Source organism: Cupressus sempervirens, chromosome 3, assembly GCF_028749045.1.
Source record: "Cupressus sempervirens isolate cs-2001-9-10 chromosome 3, ASM2874904v1, whole genome shotgun sequence".
NCBI classification, from domain to species: domain Eukaryota; kingdom Viridiplantae; phylum Streptophyta; class Pinopsida; order Cupressales; family Cupressaceae; genus Cupressus; species Cupressus sempervirens.
Genome location: NC_143120.1, coordinates 935,843,580 through 935,862,497, shown reverse-complemented (window position 1 = coordinate 935,862,497; position 18,918 = coordinate 935,843,580). Strand labels below are relative to the sequence as shown.

General features: G+C 37.4%; 1 protein-coding gene across 1 annotated transcript in view; it reads right to left on the bottom strand.

Annotated features, from left to right (window-relative positions):
• Nucleotides 1–8,447: 8,447 nt before the first annotated feature.
• The window catches only part of SAMC1 (S-adenosylmethionine carrier 1), a 161,253-nt gene continuing 150,782 nt past the window's right edge, over nucleotides 8,448–18,918 (bottom strand). The window contains exons 10-12 of the mRNA XM_089822555.1: nucleotides 9,349–9,410; nucleotides 9,177–9,257; nucleotides 8,448–9,023 (exon numbers count right to left, since the gene is read on the bottom strand). Of these exons, the coding sequence (XP_089678681.1) occupies nucleotides 8,925–9,023; nucleotides 9,177–9,257; nucleotides 9,349–9,410 (242 nt within the window). The 3' untranslated portion in view covers nucleotides 8,448–8,924. The remainder of the gene's footprint in view (nucleotides 9,024–9,176; nucleotides 9,258–9,348; nucleotides 9,411–18,918) is intronic.

Here is an 18,918-nt window from a genome sequence, read left to right as displayed (position 1 = left end):
TTGGATAAAAATTCAGTAGTAAATAGGATGACTAGCCACGTGTGAGACAGAGTCTCTCCTACCTTAAAAGGAAGGCTCCCCCTTCTCACCATTCCTTGGATCAACTTAAGGTAAGTAAGAAGTCGAGAGATTTTGTGAAAGAGATGTTACCAATACTCTATCTTCTTAACTTTAAAAAAAGAATCCACTTACTTGTGGAGCGAGTAATAGGTAGGGTGAATCTCTAACTACACTTCTATCTAGAGCTGGAAACAGTGATACTGATAAACCTTCACTAACTCAAAGGCTAGCTGAAAATATATCAGTTTGGCTCTAAGTCTGGACGTACTTCTATATGGAAAAGTTTTACAATTAGGGCACAAAGAAGCTATAGACAAAGCATCTAGCTATATATTTCCACCACTCCTAGTCAAAGCTTAGGCTCTGATTGCTTCTTTAATCACTATGGTCTTTTATTGAATACACAATAATAACATGAATCAAGACAATAGGCACAAATTACAGTCAAAGCTTCTAATTTGCTCTATCAAAATTGCTTTCAGTCAAAGCTCTAAATCCAATTGCTTCTTTAATTCACTTTTCTCCCAAATTCGTACTACACAATCAAAATTATCCTTGCACAAATGTGGCAGATCTTTCTTACATACAACAAAAGATCATTTTTACAATGAGGGGGCATTCCTTTATATAGGCATAGGAGTTGAGAAAAATGTGGAGGAAAAAGTGGGAGCAACTCAACCAACTTTGACCTAGTCTAACTAAAAGAGAAAATATAGGGTTACATACAACTACACATGCAACTCGCATTACATCTTTTACATACACATGTAACTCGTATTACACGTAATTACACATCTTCATATAATACATCCTCTTCAATTACAAACATGAAAGAAGAAGAAGAAGAAAGATAGAAAAGAATTGAAACAATCCTAGGGATTGTTCTGAAGGGCTTTGTACTTGGTGATGTAATCTCGGATGATCACAGGATCGAAAGTTCCTATACTTTGTACTACTGCATTCACTTTGATAATCATGGTGTTGCATCTTTTGATAACCTCTGACTTTGATGAGCTGTCTACTGTCATTTGAAAACTTGATGTGCTTAAACTTTTCTCGTTCAAGTTGTCGTGAATTCTCCTTTGTAGATCAGCACAAACTGGAGTCTCTGACACTTTGAAAACCTTCTTGACAATGTCCAAATGTACACTCAGAACAACTTTCCTTCAGCACCTTTGACTTTTTTTCTTTTTGAAGTAAAATGCTTGGCGCATGGGAATGTGTGCAAATGGAGATTGCTAATTTTCAAAAATTGATTTGGGCTTTCAAGATGTCATTGCATGAAAAATGAATTACATGTAAATGCAACATGTAACAAGGGATGAAGGATGAGATGGAAAGTATGAAAAAATGCGGAAATGTATAAGTCATGAAGATGCGAATGCATATGGAGAGATGGAAACAAAAGTGAAAAATGAGATGGCATGCATGTGCGGATGGCGAATGAGATGAAAAGAATGTAATTACATTTGTCGGATAATATGTGAAAAGCAAGCACAAAGCACAAAAAAAACGCATGCCTTTGGCAAAAAACTCAAACATGTTAACAAAGAAGCAAATTCGAAATTGGAGTTTGGGAAAATTCCAAAAGTGTGAAAATAAGATTTTTCATCATTTTTAAAGGCAAAATGCACTTTTCATGGCATATTTATGGACAAATGTGCAATTTCAAGCTAAAATATGCATGAAACTAGCAAGATAAGCATGAATTGATGAGCAAGTTTGAAAACGTCCACTTACTTGGAGGTTAAAGAGCCAAATAACAAGTTTTGTAGACTTGAAAACCAATTCTTCCTCATATCCGAATTTTCAAACAACTTCTTGACTTTCTCTGAACTTGCATTTAACAAAAATTAATGAGCAATGAAGGGTCGAATTTGACATGAAAGTGCTAAATACATGGTCTCTAAAGACAATATCATGTATTTATAACTCAAAAACAATCCCTCTTAATCAAAAGTATGGGTTGGAAATGCATTTTTTCAAGTTTTTTGAACAAAAACATGACTTTTTATGCAAAAATCTGGGCCGTTTTTGCAAAAACGTGGCCAAAAAATGCATATTTTTTAGTCATTTTTGACTTGGGAATGCAAAGACAACTTCTCCAAATGCATATACATGGATCAAAATGCAAAAATGTGGCTTCAAAACGCATAAAAGTGGATTAAAATCTCAAATTTTCAGGTGTTTTTAGCAAAAACGTGATTCATAAAAAGTATGAAATGAATTCGTTTTTGGCTTCTAAATGCAAAAATGTGAGCCAAGATGTATTGCAAATGATTGAAGATGACAAAACTCCTCTTTTCCTTGCAAAAACGTGATTTAAATCACTCAAAATGGATTTATTTGAAGATTTTTCAAAAAAGTGCCCTTAGAGGGAGTTTGAAAAATTGTTTTTAAGAAAAATAAATCCATTTTTAATGTTGGAAAATTCATGGCCAAGAGAAAACGACCCTATTAGAGAAAATCTCATGCAAAACCATCAAGTAAATCTCAAGTTATGATCAAAATAAGGTTTTTGGAGAGCAAGAGCATGTTCTTCTTCAAAAACGAACTTTTGGAGAGTCAATGCATATATTAAAACATGTCTTTCTATGAAATCGGACCTTTTTGTCTCACACATTTTAAAACATGCATCTCTCCAAAATCGCACTTTTTGGGTGCCATTACATGTTTTAAAATGTGCTCATAAGCAAAAACAAACCATTTGAGGAGGAAGCACGTTTTAAAATGCATCTCACCTTTAAGATGTAAAAGCATTAAAACTTCACTTTTGATGTAGTAGCATCAAAAAAGTCCACTTATGATAACCTTTTGATGTAATGACATAAAAAAGGTCCACCAAAGTAAACTTTATATGCAGTGACATGTCAAATGTCCACTTTTGATAGATTTTACATGTTATTACAAATAAAATGTCCACTTATGAAGACTTTAAGTCATTTAATTCACTGAAAATTATAAAAATGTTACAAAATCGGCCATAAACAATATTTATTTATTATGTTTAAAAATATAACATATAAACATCATTTAAAAATAACATTTAAAGAACCATTTGATTTTTAAAACCAAAAATTAAACTGAAATTATATAGTTATATAGTTACTTTAAATGAAAAGTTAAAAAGTTAACTCAACTTAAAATTATAACATAAGTGCACTATAGTCACTTTAAGTTAAAAATTTGAAGTTAAAGTAATTTAAAAACATAACAAAAAGTGAATATAAGATATATTTTTCAAAAAGTGAAAGTCAAATTGAAAATATAACATCATATTTTTAATTCATCCTGTTGCACCCAAAAGGTCCACTTTTGAAACACTAAAATAGACATATCTTTTCACTGACAACTCCAATTGACCTCTAGACTAGACCGAATTGAAGGGAAAAACAAAAGGTATGACATGAGCAAAACCAAAAGATTAAAAACAAGCAGACCCAAACTCAAAACAAAAGAACAAATGATAAAGGCTTCAAAAATCAAGCAAAAGCTCAACATAAAGCAAAATGAAAAAGACTTGGCAAAGGCCTTTAATAAAATGATTCATTATATCAATTGGTACTGATTGGTTGATCAATACTAACCAATTAAATAATGAACTAAACTCAGAGAAATGTGAAACTAAGCTTGAAAAAATTTCCTGTTGTTACCAACATTTTGTGGTGACAAAATGCATGACAACATGTTATATGATAAACAAACTCACATATTACAAGACTATAGAAATAGATCATCAGGAGTAAAACTTTAATAAGGATCAAAGTAACCAATTGGAGCATCGCAAATGTTGAAACCGTGTCCCACCAAACACTAAGTTTGTAAGAATTTTGAGGTATGAATATCTCATTATTACTAAGGTAAGAATGCATAACTCATTGAAAAGAGGTAATAATATATTTTATGAAGGAAGAATATTTATAGGGAATTGTTGAATATTTTGTGAATGTTTTATTAAGTTTATTTGCAAGGAAGGCTTAAGAATGTTATATTTGAAGAAGATAGTTTATAAGGAAGTAATAAAAATTATATTCAAGATATGAATGCTTATTTAGGAAGATATGAAGGATTTATAGAAATGACGTGTAAATACAAATGTGATGGGATCCAAGATCAAGTATATACGAAAAGGTATAAGGAATATTCGGCTCTAAATTATATATTGTTAAGGGTCACATCACTTGCAGAAGTTACAAGGTATGAGAAAGTGTATTTAAATTATGTATGTTTGTTATTCCATTTCATAATTAGGTTATTCATTTTTTAAACAGATGAAGGATTAGATTATTATAACGAGTTATTATGTTATAATAAACTAATTCTTAATATTATAATAATTTAAAATATTGTTATGAAATATCATTATAACAATGTGTAAATATAGATTGATAAATGATTATAGTTTAATGTGATTATAAATTGTCCTCTTATAAGGAATCTAAACTAATAATTTACCATTATTAGTGAATGACGGATAAGTTTACAAGAACCATTGCATCAATTATGTAGTAAAATAGGGAGTGTGTATTGGGGGAGGAGTAAATCGCTCATGTTGGGGTAAGAGAGCTCCACATAGGTCGTGTCTAAGTTCGAGTAACTGTAATTCTACCATCCCTTGTGTAAGCTGATATATGTGGAAAATGGATGTGATCTAGAATTTTTAATAGAATTTAGTGAGGATATTTGCAACTTGGTTAAGATAGAATTAAATAAATAAAGTTTTGACTTCCACTGAACCTCGTATCCTTTGTAGGATCATGATAAGCCGACCTAATAGAAGGGGACATTAAAAGTAATAAATAATTGTTTGTCGATTACAATATTAATGTCTAAAGGCATGAAAAAATTAATAAAAGAATATTGATGTACAATTTAGTATTCATCCTTGAATATTTTATTTAACTAATCAATGTAGTCTCTCTTATTTGTATATACTATAAGAGCCATTTGCCTTGATCTTTTCCTTTGAGAATGTTCTTGCAGGAAAAGGAGGATTGATATCAAATTAAGTGGGAGTAAACCATGTTTTAGATTAAGGTAAAAGCAGGTTTTGAAGGGGCCCCGAAACCCATTACATCAAAAAGAAAGATAAACCATTAAGCACAACCAGGTTTTAAAAGGACCTGAAACCGGCCAAACAACTAAACCAGGTTTTGCAGGGGCCTGAAACCAGCAGATATGACCAGTAAAATTAACCAAAAACTCTGGAATCTGAAAGGACAAACAGACTAGAGCAAAGCAGCCAGGAAGGCTATCCAAACCAAATACCAGAAAACCAAAGACAAGACCATAACACCAACCCAGAAGAACCAGTCAGCATAAGGGAACAAAAGATTATCCTTTTAAAATGAGGTTACCCTTACGCGACCGAAGGGTCATATCTAAAGGGGGAGCAGAAGGCTTAGCCTTCTTCCCTTTAACCGCAATCCAACCATCCTCAAACTTCGCTGCTTCGGTCACCCAATCCTTAGAGGGCAAAGACTCGTGGAACCCAAGGGACGCGGAGGCCTTAGCAAACACCCTATGAGAGACAGACGACAACTGACCCCTAGGAGGGTCAACCGAAGCAGGGGGAGAGACTAAATCCTTAACCACCAACTTGGAAAGAACGCTGCCCACAGCCACAGAATCCACAGGATGAGACGCCAAAGCAACCTCCGCAACCACCGGCACGAAAGGAACACTAGCCTCAACCTCTGAAACCGCAGGAGCAACCAAGGATTGTTTCATCGTATAATGCTCAGAGGAGGCCCCAGTCCACCAAGAGGGGGAATGCCTGGGTTTGGATTTCCCAGCTACACAACGAGTAGCAACGTGACCCGTCAAGTGGCATTTCCTGCAACGAAAAGGGATTCCCTCGAAATCCAACATTTGAGACCAAGACCCCCTCGGAGAATCCAAACAGACCGCCTCAGGAAGACCTTTAGAAACATCCAAGTCAACAAAGAAGCGAGCACAGGTCGAGTGGAAAATATCCGAAGTGTCAGCATCCATATATAAGAAATCCCCAATAGCGTTCCCAATAGATTCAAAAACTGAATCCTACCAAAGATGAATCGGAAGATTGGGGAGCTAAACCCAGATAGGGTACTTATTAAAGGATTCCGAGAGAGGATCGAAATCCATATGCCACGGTTTGGCCATAAGTGGAAATCTGCCATGCCAAGAGAAATTATTGTGACATAAAATAATCTTCCTGTCATTAGAATCTTGAAACTTAGCTATAAAAAAACCTTTAGCACACAAAAATATGTGAACATTATAATCAATCAGTGGCAACCAGTTCTTGGAGATCCAGCCATGTAGATCAGCAAGGGAGGGCCAATAGCCATGGAAGCGAAAAATTGCAGCAAAAGAGGGCCAATAGATCAGCAAGGGAGGGCCAATAGCCAATAGCCACGGAAGCGAGTAAACCATGTTGTGATGGATTTGCCAATTATATAAATTTGAAATTCATAGAGTGCAAGATGTGCATAATATAGGTTTAATCAAAAGATCAAGCAAATACCTTTGAATAAACAAAGGAAATTTGAGTTATTGTTGTGAGAGGTTAATGAAGCTTTTTAAGAACTCATTTGAACCATCTACAAGTATCTCTTTGATGAATGAAACTTGACGTATGAATTGTACATTCATTCATATGGTACAGTCATACTCAATCTAGAGATTGATATATCGTAGATGAGTTTGCTTCTACTATTAAGCTCATTGAATGTTTGGATCCTGAATGGGTGAAAATAGCAAGTTGGAATTTAGAAAGAAATTGCCATATTTGATCTAATGTAAAAGTGTTCAACAATATAAGAGTGGGAATTTTGCATTGTGTAGGGGAATAATAACCAATGTTTCATTCCCACTTGAACCATCCTCAGAAAAGGAGATGTTCCATGACCCTCATGGGCAAATAAGTACTTGTATCTTTTACATTTATCTATTCATTTATTTGTAATTTTATACATACTATAAGGGGTTATTTGTTTTGATCTGTTCCTTTATGTTTGAGGATATTCTTACAGGAAAAGAAGGTCAGTACTTTACATATGCTACCACATATTGTGTAGGACTACATCTAATTATAGTGGCTCCCAAGACCCTAATGATCAAGATGGATAAACTAAGGCTCTTGAAGCAAACATCCTTGATGATTAAGATTATGAGATTCTTCTACATTAAGAGGGAGTATGGCACTTCGAAGAATGCAACACAAGAGCTTAGAAGATTGATGCTCGAGAGCCTAGAAATAGACGTGTGTGACTGCATGATTTTGATGGGCCTACTTCTATGTATATCATGAGAAAGTGGTGACTTATACCAAAAAATTAGAAAATTGATATCAAATTCAAAGTGAGTCTGACAAGAATCCTTGGGGGAAGAGAGTATCTAAGGGAGTAACTACTGGACTTGACTTCCCAGGATCATTGTGTTGAGGGAGAATTTTTGAGGTACGATCTTTTGTGAATGATATCGTCTCTATGAGAAGAAGTTCTAAGTAAAATTCCTTGAAATGCATTCTTCTCTATGAGAGAGAATTAAGGTGAAAGCCTTTGCACCTCCCTCTGACTTGGTTCATGGTGGTTATTTCACATATGATATGTAATGAAAAGTGATGATCTTTCATTGACATATATAATCAGAAGGTAACCATTGTAAGGCAACAATCTTATAAATGGTAGACCTGTTAGCATGACAGATGTCATAAGTTATCCTAGAGTGTTGGAAGTCTTGATAATAAACAGACCGAGGGTAACCATTGTAAGGTGGTGATCTTATAAATGGTAGACCTGTTATCATGGTTTTTTGGGCCGAATTTTTCCAAACACCATGATAACCAACATGTTATGGTTCTCTGGGCCGGATCTTGCCAGACACCATGACATTGTTACTATTATAGACCACACTTAAGGTGGTGTTTAAGCTTATATTAAAGTTAAAGAAATTGCTTAAATTGTGTGTTATGAAAGGTGAGAAATTTAGCCTCATTGTGAATTGAATATCACACTGAGATGATATCTCTACATATTCTTGAGAGCATAATGGGTTCTATAAATCCTCCCTAGCTAAGGGAGAGTGTTAAGGTTGTAGCTTCTGTCAGATTGATTTTATCATGAGATACCATGTTGATGGTAAATCATCTTTAAGATAAATATCTTATATATATAATATATATTATAAATGTTATATTATATATTATTATATAATAATATATTACATATATGATTATTTATATTACTATTATATTAATATGTAACTAGTGATGATTAATTGTAGAGATGTGTCTCTTCATGAGACATGTCTCCTCCTCTCATATTTATATGAGATCCAAATCTTCATTTGGAAATCATCAATTACAATGGCCATGTTAGTACAATTTGCAAAAAAGATCCAAGTTATTCAACACAAGGGACATCTTCCATATGGTACATTCAGTAATCTAAGAAAATTTTAAAAAGTTTTTGTTCTTAAGAAGTTCTGCCTCTACCATTCCTAAACTCAGAAAGGCATTCCTGAGTACCTCTTTAGTCTTTCCAATTCTGTGTAGGTCATGTAGAATACCAATTATATCTGGAGCCACTTCTGCAATCCAAGCTTGTACTGGCACATTCTGATTGGTCTGCTAATTCTAGTTTGGAAAATCCTCTTACAAAAACACTGCAACAATATGACTTGCGATTTCAGGTGTTTACAATATATGACATGGAACAATGGGTCGGTATGAATCCTTGCTCATTTGCAAAACCATAGATCCCTCTAATAAAAGAATTAGATCTTCTGAATCAAAATTGTGTAACAAAAGAATACAGAAGCATGCATGCTTTTTCCTGTGTTGAATACAGACAATATCATTCAACTTTCAAAGACTTTGTCTAAGGCTTTCTGGCAGCTAGAAGCATCTTCGTCCTTTCCAGCACACCAAAGAAAATTGAGCCTCCTATTCCGATCCAAAGCACCCGTGGACCAATACCCTGCCACAGTGGGACAATATATGTCAGTCTGATGCAAGTGAAATTAATTAGCTAGAATAAGTCTATCAAGAGTATAAACACTAAACCACATTGTCCACCTCCAAGGGTAAAACCTAAAATATGGAGATAAGGCTACTGTAAACAAAATATAACCTTTGCCAAAGCAATGGGCCCTTCTTCTTGCACAATCTTCTGAACACAGTCAAATACACCCTTGTATTGTCTTGATGCACCCTATTTCAAAGTTGATAGTATTAGCACTCCGCTCTTATGTTAATTTCGTAATTAGCTATCGCAAGACTGTAACTTCTTCAAAGAAGTGTACCTGAACCATCAATCTTGTCTTAATCACATCGAGAGGAGTAGTAATTGCACCAGTAAGGGCACCTGCATGAAATACAGCAGTACATACCACAATCTATTAATCAATGCATTAAGTAAACAAACACAGGATCTCGAGTAAGAAATTTTACAACAAACTCCATCTAGACCTATTCTACAAGTTTTATTATAACATAATGAACCTGAATCTTATATGTAAATTACTAAATAAAAAACCAAGATGCAGTCAAATGTAAAATGATAAGTTTGCTTAAGTAATATGTAACATTGACAACTATTGAAATTCTATTTTGACCATTAAATTTACTTGGCACAACTGTCATGCCACTGCTAATGGAACAATGTACACTGTAGTTTACAATGCAATAAAGGGACTTCAAAATGATTATTTCCATTCAACTTGGCATTCACTAAATTCTAATTTAGATGATCACAAAAATAAACTGAATAACACACTAGATAAGTTTAGTTACTGGTCCATTTACCAGTAATGCTAAATATAACTCTCTTAGGACAGTCAGAGAGTTAAAAACTTATATTTTTAGTATATACAAATACACTTGAAAGAAGACAAAACTGCTCTATACAATTCATCATCAAATATTACATATTATAATATTATATTTATAAACTGGTGAGAGCAAAGATTAAAGCCTCAATGATAGACCCACAATCCTCCAAAGAAAATTTGGACACGACCTTTGAGATTAAATTTTAAAAACTATATATTCGGGACACTGGGATCTGTCTAAAAATTCACCTGTGGGCTGAGTGAGCATCAACAATTTAGAGATTTGTAGCCCAAAGAAGGTGCCTAATTTACTGCTAAAAATAAGTGTCCAGATTATATAAATCATTCAATGATGTAAGGGTCAAATTTCCAGAAATGAAACGAGTGCTTATGGAAGCTCTGATTACCAGTCCATGCATTAATAATTAAAAAAATTAAATCATAAACTTCTATTGATAACCACAGATATCTTAAGAAGCCTTGAACATACAACGGTATGTTACCTACTATGCCCTGATTTTATTGAAAAGAAAGCATTGTGAATGACCCTATTCAAAGGCAGAATTATGAATAAGCCAATGGATTTGGAGTCAACTGTTGCAAAATAACAGAGCTAAACATATATAAACAAGGAAAACCAATTAGATTGATGCCTGATTTTGGAGAGAGGAACGTAGTAGAACTGACTACCATCTTTGAGCAAGGAAAACGATTAGGTCCAAGCAACTTCTATGTAAAGGAATCATGTCAATTCGTTCATTCACCTCTAAGTTACTAGTTCAGATCCAGGTATGTATGCGGGTATGAGAACTCAGTATGTGGCAATTCTTTTAGGGGGGTTTGGTTGTGTTTGGGTAAGTCTGTGTGTGTACATGCAAAAAAATAAAGAAATATACATATGAAATACCAACTAACACTTGAAAATATTCAAATAAGCCATATCATATATGTCTATGTTCACTTTCCAATGAAAACCATTACAATTACAAAATGTAGTTCATGATTCATCAATCATCAAAAGGATTATGAAAAAATCATCATGTATTGAATTTTTAGCTTCAGCTGCTGCATGTTCAAGATCATTTGAACCCAAGGCAGTTCCAATTGCACTATATGCACCATGTGTAGGGATATCATCATTAGGTGCTGTAGTGAGTCTAGTAAGATCCTCAATGGTTGCATCCAAATTGGCACACTAAGGGGTTACATGGAGACTAAATGGAGACTGTATGAGAAGAGAGCAAAATAGCAAACAAAATGATATGTTTATTCTATGAATGGCCTCATAAAGGGGCATTTAGGGGTTTTGTGGAAGAAAATATATAGAAAAAAAACTTTAATATGTGTTTTAAACTTGATTAGTGCTTTTCAAATCAAGATGCTCTGTGGGTGCTCATCCACACACGAGGGGCTGCACCTGGAATCACATGATGCGCATCCAAATGCATCCACAAGGCATCCAAGCACATCCATGACTGCATCCAAACCCAAACACATCTAACCATGATGCTCAACCAGGGGATGTGAATCTAGTAAGCTAGGTTGACCTCGACAACACCATTTAAGAGATCAACACTTGTAGATGTCTAATTCAACATCATCTCATTTTTTATGTAAAGAAATAAATACCCTATAAATGCATTTTCCTTGGTCAAAACTAACCTGAATATTCAAAGAAGAATATTTTGGGCAATGTAGTAGGTATAACAGTCAAATGGTTGGTGCACCTGGTATAGCAAATGAAGTAATTCGTCAACCAGCACTCCTTCAGAAAAACTAGTAAACAAGAATCTTTTGGTTGGAACAATCAGTCAGGCTTTAAATTCCATTAGATCTATCTTCGTAAGCATTTTGTCCTTGCTGATATTTGCATTCACATGGTCGTATGGTCTGCACCTACATCCGATGTCTTTAGTTGAACTCAACATATGTCAGAAAGAGAAATTGGACAAAGATGTATTCATGAGGCCATTTATGTAACTTATTAAACCCTCAGGTGGAACCATGTGATACTAGCCTAAATACTGCAGCGTGAATTCCTGCTGAGCATGTACCTAGGGCTGGGACCCACCCACGATCAAGCAGCCATTTGTCTATGAGGGGGCTGGCCTGTGTAGACACTCTAGCAGGACAAAAACCCCTCTTAATGTCGGTTGGTGCTATTCACCATCAATTCAGGCTTTTGGCATAGTGGTTGCGTTTCTTGGTATCAGAGTCAAGGTCTCAAGGTTGAGCCCTGCATAGCACAGTGGACTATGATGTCCCAACATAAGTGTTGTGGTAGTGGAGATTCCTATTGGGCGTGTACACAAGGTTGGGACCCACCCACAATTGGGCAGCCGCATGTCCATGAGGGTGTTGGCACACTAGTGGGACAGAAAACCCACTCTTAATGCCAGTGGGTAGTATTCACCATCAATTCGGGCTTTTGACATAGTGATTTCCTTTCTTTGTATCAGAGTCGAGGTCTCAAGGTTGAGCCCCGTGGAGCATGATGGGCTGCAATATCCCTGGGTAGATGTTACACTGGTTTAGATTCCTATTAGGTGTGTACCCAAGGCTGGGACCCACCCACGATTGGATAGCCACATGTCCATGAGGGGGTTGGCTTGCGCTAACACTCTAGTGAGATGGAAACCAAAGTCCTAATGTTGGTGGGCACTATTCACCATAAGTTTGGGCTTTTGGCATAGTGAAGGCCTTTCATTGTTTCTTGCATCTTAGAAGTAGTTTAGCTCCCTAAACCCATATCCCATTAGCATTTTATTTCAATAGAACTTAGAAGTAGTTATTGAACTCATATTGCCATATCATTTGCAAGTAAAATTAATAAGTCCAAGTGAACTAGTGTAAGTCCCTTTGCACAACCAACATACATCATGCCAAACGAGCTCATCTTCACATTAAAGTAGCAAGTTCGCAGTTGGAACCTTGGCGTCGTCTCTATGATCTTTTGTGCAGTTTGAGCATACGTTGTGAATTTGATTAAGAGGGGATAAAGTGTTTTTGCACTTCATTTTGTGTTGGTATGGTCATAAAGCACTCATCAACATGACCTACTAGCACATTAGAGAGGCTTCATCAAGTTAGGCCCAAATAAAGAAAACAAAACTTTATGAACCTTCGTAATGTCTCCAATTTTTAGTAAAATATTTTAATTAGACTAATTAATTAAATGGTCCTAAAATTAAATAATATCATAAGGACTTATTTAATTAATTGATTTAAATAATAAAAGGCCCAAATAATAAAATAATAAACAAAGTTTGTCGGTCCAAGTTCTATTTGTAATCCTTCGAGCAGCTTCCCCAAAACCCTTTGTAAGGTCATCGTTGGCATTGAAGGCATCACAGACTAGATTGGATTTCTCTATGTTTTTGAAGGCTAAAGGTTGAGGAAGTTGTGCATAGTTTCGGAGGTGGAAGGCCCTCCCTATTATGCCTGTTGCACTTTCAGTGGTTCAATGCCACCCTATTCTGTTGTTGGATGTATCACTTGTATATCTCACTATGTGTGCCAGATTTGCTAATCATTGTCATTTGGCTTTTTAATTGCTCGAGTTTTGTCCAAAATATGTAATCAAGTACTATCATTTGGAAATTAATGTATTTGCATCGTGGAAGTTTGGCAACTATCTCTGGAATTTATTGTGTGCGGATCTTCTAGATTGTGTTGTGGTGAATATCTTTGTTGCCGTATGATTGTTATATTTGGCATCCAGTTAATATATTAATGCACATATGTTTGGCATTTCCAAGTTAATTGTCATCTCTAGAGATGTTGCAAGATCACTATACCCTACACGTCAGGCATTGGCATCTAGTCCCAAGCATACAATCAATATCCTTGTCGTATGCCTTCAAACCGAGATTGCCTTCAGATTGAGATAGCCTTCGGCCTAAGATCCCCTTCAAACCGACATCCCCTTTAGACCAAAATTGCCTTAGGACTGAGATAGCCTTCGGTCGAGATTCCCTTCGGATTGAGATTGCATTTGGACCGAGATAGCCTTTGGCCAGAGATTGCCTTCGGATTGAGATCCCCTTTAGACTGAGATTGCCTTCGGACCAACATAGACTTCAAACTAAGATCCCCTTCGGACCAATATTGCCTTAAGACTGAGATCCCCTTTGGTCGCGATTTCCTTCAAACCGAAATTGCCTTTGGACTGAGATAGCCTTCAGACCAAGATCCCTTCACACCACGATTGCCTTCAAATCAAGATAGCTTTCGAACGGAGATCTCCTACGACCAAGATTGTCTTTGGAATATTACAGTGGTACCATAGTTGGTGATTCTATCAACTTGTTGGGCGAATTGAGAGTTTGAACTTGGATCACACTATGCCACCCACCGATGCCATATGGTCTCCAGCTTATTGGAAGGCACATTTGTTGGTCGAATACTCTGAGAATACTTTTGCATGCCAGCTGTTGGATGTTCAAGTGCAGGATGATAGATACAAGATGTTTGGCGACATCATTTACCACAAACACAGAATCTGTTTGGTACCTGAGTCCAAGATGAAAGAGAGTATTTTGGAGGAAGATACTTGTACAAATATAGTTGAAGCAACATCCGACAATCAACTGAATAAAAATGTGTTCTACCAGCGACCCTCTAAATAAGCATGCTCTACCGGTAGTTATTCAACTTCTAGGTGATGTAGACTCAGTCGAGGATTGTTTGCAGGAGCAAACTTTATAGTTGGTTGAATATGGTGTTTACCCTTTGGCTAGGAATGAGGCATACATGATTGCGACCTCTTCGCGTGAGGGGCATCCTCATGGAAACTACAAGTTGTACTTGAGCTATGAGATACCTGAAAAAATTTATAAGCATGAAGATATGAAGGCTTTGGATCTGATCATCGAGGCGTCTCAATAGGATCTTGATGACTCTGGGCACAGAGAAAGCTTGGTGGATCTTTACTTTTCTCGCCTACATCCAAGCGCATAAACACATTCATGATGTGGCACGAAGACTTCAGTAGATACAACTATTGTTTACCATACAAGGTAAACAGATAGTTATCACATTAAGAGACTAGAATGTAACACAGAACAAGATACATTATTCATATAAGCAGATATACAATCACGAGTACAAGGATGCTTCATAATTCCATTCGGATGATGTACATGTATCTCCCAAAGGGGTGACTCATCTATCATGCAACCTTTTAGACACTAACTAATCTCGTACATTAGACTAAGAACAAAAACTAAGAAGAGGGATGTGTCCTTGATAGGGCTGGTGTGGTAGATGTCCTTTGTGCCTGTAACTCATTTAGTTGTGCCTGCAACTTGTGTACCTACTGCGTTCAGGCGTCCAAATCCAGCTTAGCCTGCATCTGAAGTTCTAATGCTCTCTTCATCATCTCAGCTATGTTTCGAAGCTCCACCTCCTTTGCATCTGACTCCATCTTCGCGTCCCCCTACTAAGATACAAATGTTGCCTTCTCTGACTCCCTCTCAACAATGAGTGATGCTCGCTCAATAATCTCTCAAGCTAACTGTTGCGTGGCCAAACTGGCTTCTACTATGGCTAATCTGGTAGTTGTCTCCTCCCGAGCCCTCACTGTTGCTACCTAATTCGCCTCACTCCTTCATAGAGCATAGTACGCCTCCTAATACACTTGTACTATCTCTTGCGTCAAGTTCTCAATTCCGCTCTCTACTACAGGCTCCTTAGAAGTCCACTCCTGCCGCATCTCAGGGATCTCTGTGTTCGGCCATCCCCATGCCTCGAAACATACTGAGGTCACTGGACAACTAACCTACATGAATGACAACGCCTGCTCTAACTCTCGCACCACTACCTCTAAAGCACGTATATGTGCTGAAACTACTACTTGGCGACCTCAAGTCACCACGTCTACTAAGTACATCTCAACATCCTCCCCTATAGCTACCAAGGGGTCTCGTGATGTGGGTGCTCCATGGCCATCGTTGACTCTACTAGTTCTAACATCCTCTCTGCAATACTCCCTATTGGAGGTGGGGGTGGTGGCTCAATTGCAATGGTAGGATGACTATCCTCTCATGGGGCTGGAGGATCCATCACTTGAGATACTTCTCATAGGTGAGAGAGTGGTAGATGTTGGTGTTACTAGTCTAACATTGAATCTCCTACTCAAGTATGCACTCAAGTCCTGTTCACTCAAGTCCTGTGTTGCAGCACCCTCACGAGTAGCCAATAATGCATTATCTATTATGACCACCGCATTGGATCCCACTACCTCCAATCTGACTTGTGGTATCCCCGAACTCTCAGGAACCCTCTGTGCTGGTAACTCCATCACCTCGTCTGGCAAGGCTATTGTCGGTGATGGGTGGGACTCTATTCAAACTATAGCCATGGCCTCCAGAATGGTAGGAGTCGTTGTAGCCAGCTGAGTCACTACTATGACAAGGGACATCACTACTAGTTGTCTAAGTTTCCAAATCCTGGAATGTGTGCATTATATGTACCCATAGGAACCAAATGTGTTGTCGCGGAAAGTGCAAGCCGTGAGGATAGCAACGATGTTGCCGCAGTAAATTCCACCTCTTCGTCATCTTCTTCTTCCTCTCCGTCAGTCTCACTATTGTCAGAAGATGTCTCTTGCTGACACTCCGTATTCACATGCTCCAAACCGGCATCCAACTCTTGTCAGGGTCACTCTGCCTAACCATGGCCTTCTTCCCACTTGGTGTGTCTATGTGTCTCCACTGCATGATGGGGGGGTCACCTGGCGAGAGCGAGACAGGCTTGACCTCCAACCTGTCAAGAGGAATCATCTGCGCTATCACATCCAGGAATAACCCAATAGTGTAGTAGGGCATGTAGAATGTCTTCTGTTGAAGTGTCATGAACACATACATTCTTTTCACTAGTAGTGTGGCCCAATCGTACACTCTCCCGTTTAGGATCTCATTCATCATCGCTACCTGTGGAAATGAGATATCAGATGTGCGTCTTGATCCTGTGAGCCTACTCTTCACCAAGTCCATGAGGCAACACCAATGCCCTTCCTGGTTATTAGACTTCTTCAATCCTCTACCCTCAAAGTGTCCATTAGGGCTTCTTTTGCTGGCTGCGACAGTTCACCACATACAAGCTCTATCAGCTGCACCTTCACCTCTCGATTTAACTTCTTTGGTTTGTTATCAATTTTCCTCCCTCCCTATGCATGGTCGGGCATTCTAAATACCTGCGTGAAGTTTGGTGCCTTGAATGAGATTACCAACTCACGCCCAAGATAGGCAAACGGATTGGCTTTGAAGAATCAGTCGTAGGTCTCTACCATCATGCGCAAAAAGCCTTTGTAATCGCAAATGCAAAAAACTGGCATTTGTATTGCCCACTCTACTTGCACCTTCCTAATACTATTCTTCACCAGATGGTCTGTAGGATCTTGCCACCATTTCCTGCATTTGACTCCATTCAATCCTTTGAAAGCAATATTCTATGGTGTGAGGTGTGTTGGTGCAGTTGCTAGCTGTGTTGCCTGTTTGCCCTTCGTTTTGTTTCTGCCTATGCTTGTGCCTCCTGCAACACAAACACCTGAGGGCAAGGTCTTCACATTTTGATTCATCTTCGTGCTGGTAGCTGAATCTTCATCTAACTTCTTCTTCCAAGCTCTCTTCCCAGCTCATTGCATAACTGTCTCTTCTTTTGTCCTTTTGTGTGAAGAAAAATGCAACAATAGTTAGGGTTGTTGCTTTCCCTTCAAAATGGCTCCTCACAACTCTGTACCACTTCTTAATCCCTTACTCTGATTCCAGCAGATTTGTATTGTGCCTAACATTTGTTAGGCGCTTTGTGTGTCGTAAGGCCATTGTCCTACAGTGTTTCTGCGAAGTGTCTCCTTGTTTTCTCTTGCAATTGCACAATGTACTTTCTCATTCACCTTTTTGCAAGGTCATATAGTCTACTTCCCTCCTTTTACTTGCATAAATAGTGAGAGCAATGTAACCCCTGCAATGATAATTTTTCCTTTGAATCTTTGTTGTATCCAAATGATGTATGAAATGCTCCTTTCGATGCTGATTTATCAATGACCATACAGTGTTCCTTTCTCCTGTGTGGCTGTACAATGCCTAGCCGATATGGCCTACATGAATTATTAAGTAAACACGTCATGTGCCCCCTACTCATTCTGCAGTCTGTACGGTCAATATGGCTTGTTAAAAACTTGTTGATTTCTTGTACTGTACAGTATGTATAGAGTGGATCCTGGAGCTATCAATGTTCGCACTTGGTTTGAGATCCTGGAGCTGCAATGGGCAAACCGTTTGATGATGGATTGCTTGAGGATAAGAAAACTTTGGGCGGCGAGGATTTGGAATGTCTCCAATTTTTAATAAACAACTTTAATCAAGTTAATTAATTAAATGGTCCTAAAAATTGAACAATATCACAAGGACTTATTTAATTAATAAAAGGCCCAAATACTAAAAAATAATAATTAAATTTTGTGGATCGAGCTTCTATTTACAATCATTCAATAAAAACTTCCCTAAAGCCCTTTATAAGGCCATTGTTGGCATTGAAGGCATCATGGATTGGATTTGATTTCTCTGTGTTTCCGAAGGCTAAAAGACCAAGGAAGTTGTTCGCAGTTTCGAAGGTGGAAGACCCTCCCTATTCTGCCTATTGCAATTTCGATGGTTCAGTGCCACCCTATTCTATCGTTCGAGGTACCACTGGGATATCTTGCTATGTGCCAAATTCGCTAATCATCGTTATTTGGTGATTGCTTTGTAACTACTTAGATTTTGTACAAAATATGTAATCAAGTACTATCATTTGGAAATCAATGTATTTGCATCAAAGAAGTTTGGTGACTATCTCAGGAATCTATTATATGTGGATCTTCTAGATTGTGTTGTGGCGAATATCTCTAATGGCATATGATTCTTATATTTGGCATCCAATTAATATTGTAATGCACATCTGTTTGGCATCTCCAAGTTAATTGTTGTCTCAAGAAACATTGCATAATCACTATACCCTACACCTCATACGTTGGCATCCCATCCCAACCGTACGGTCAAT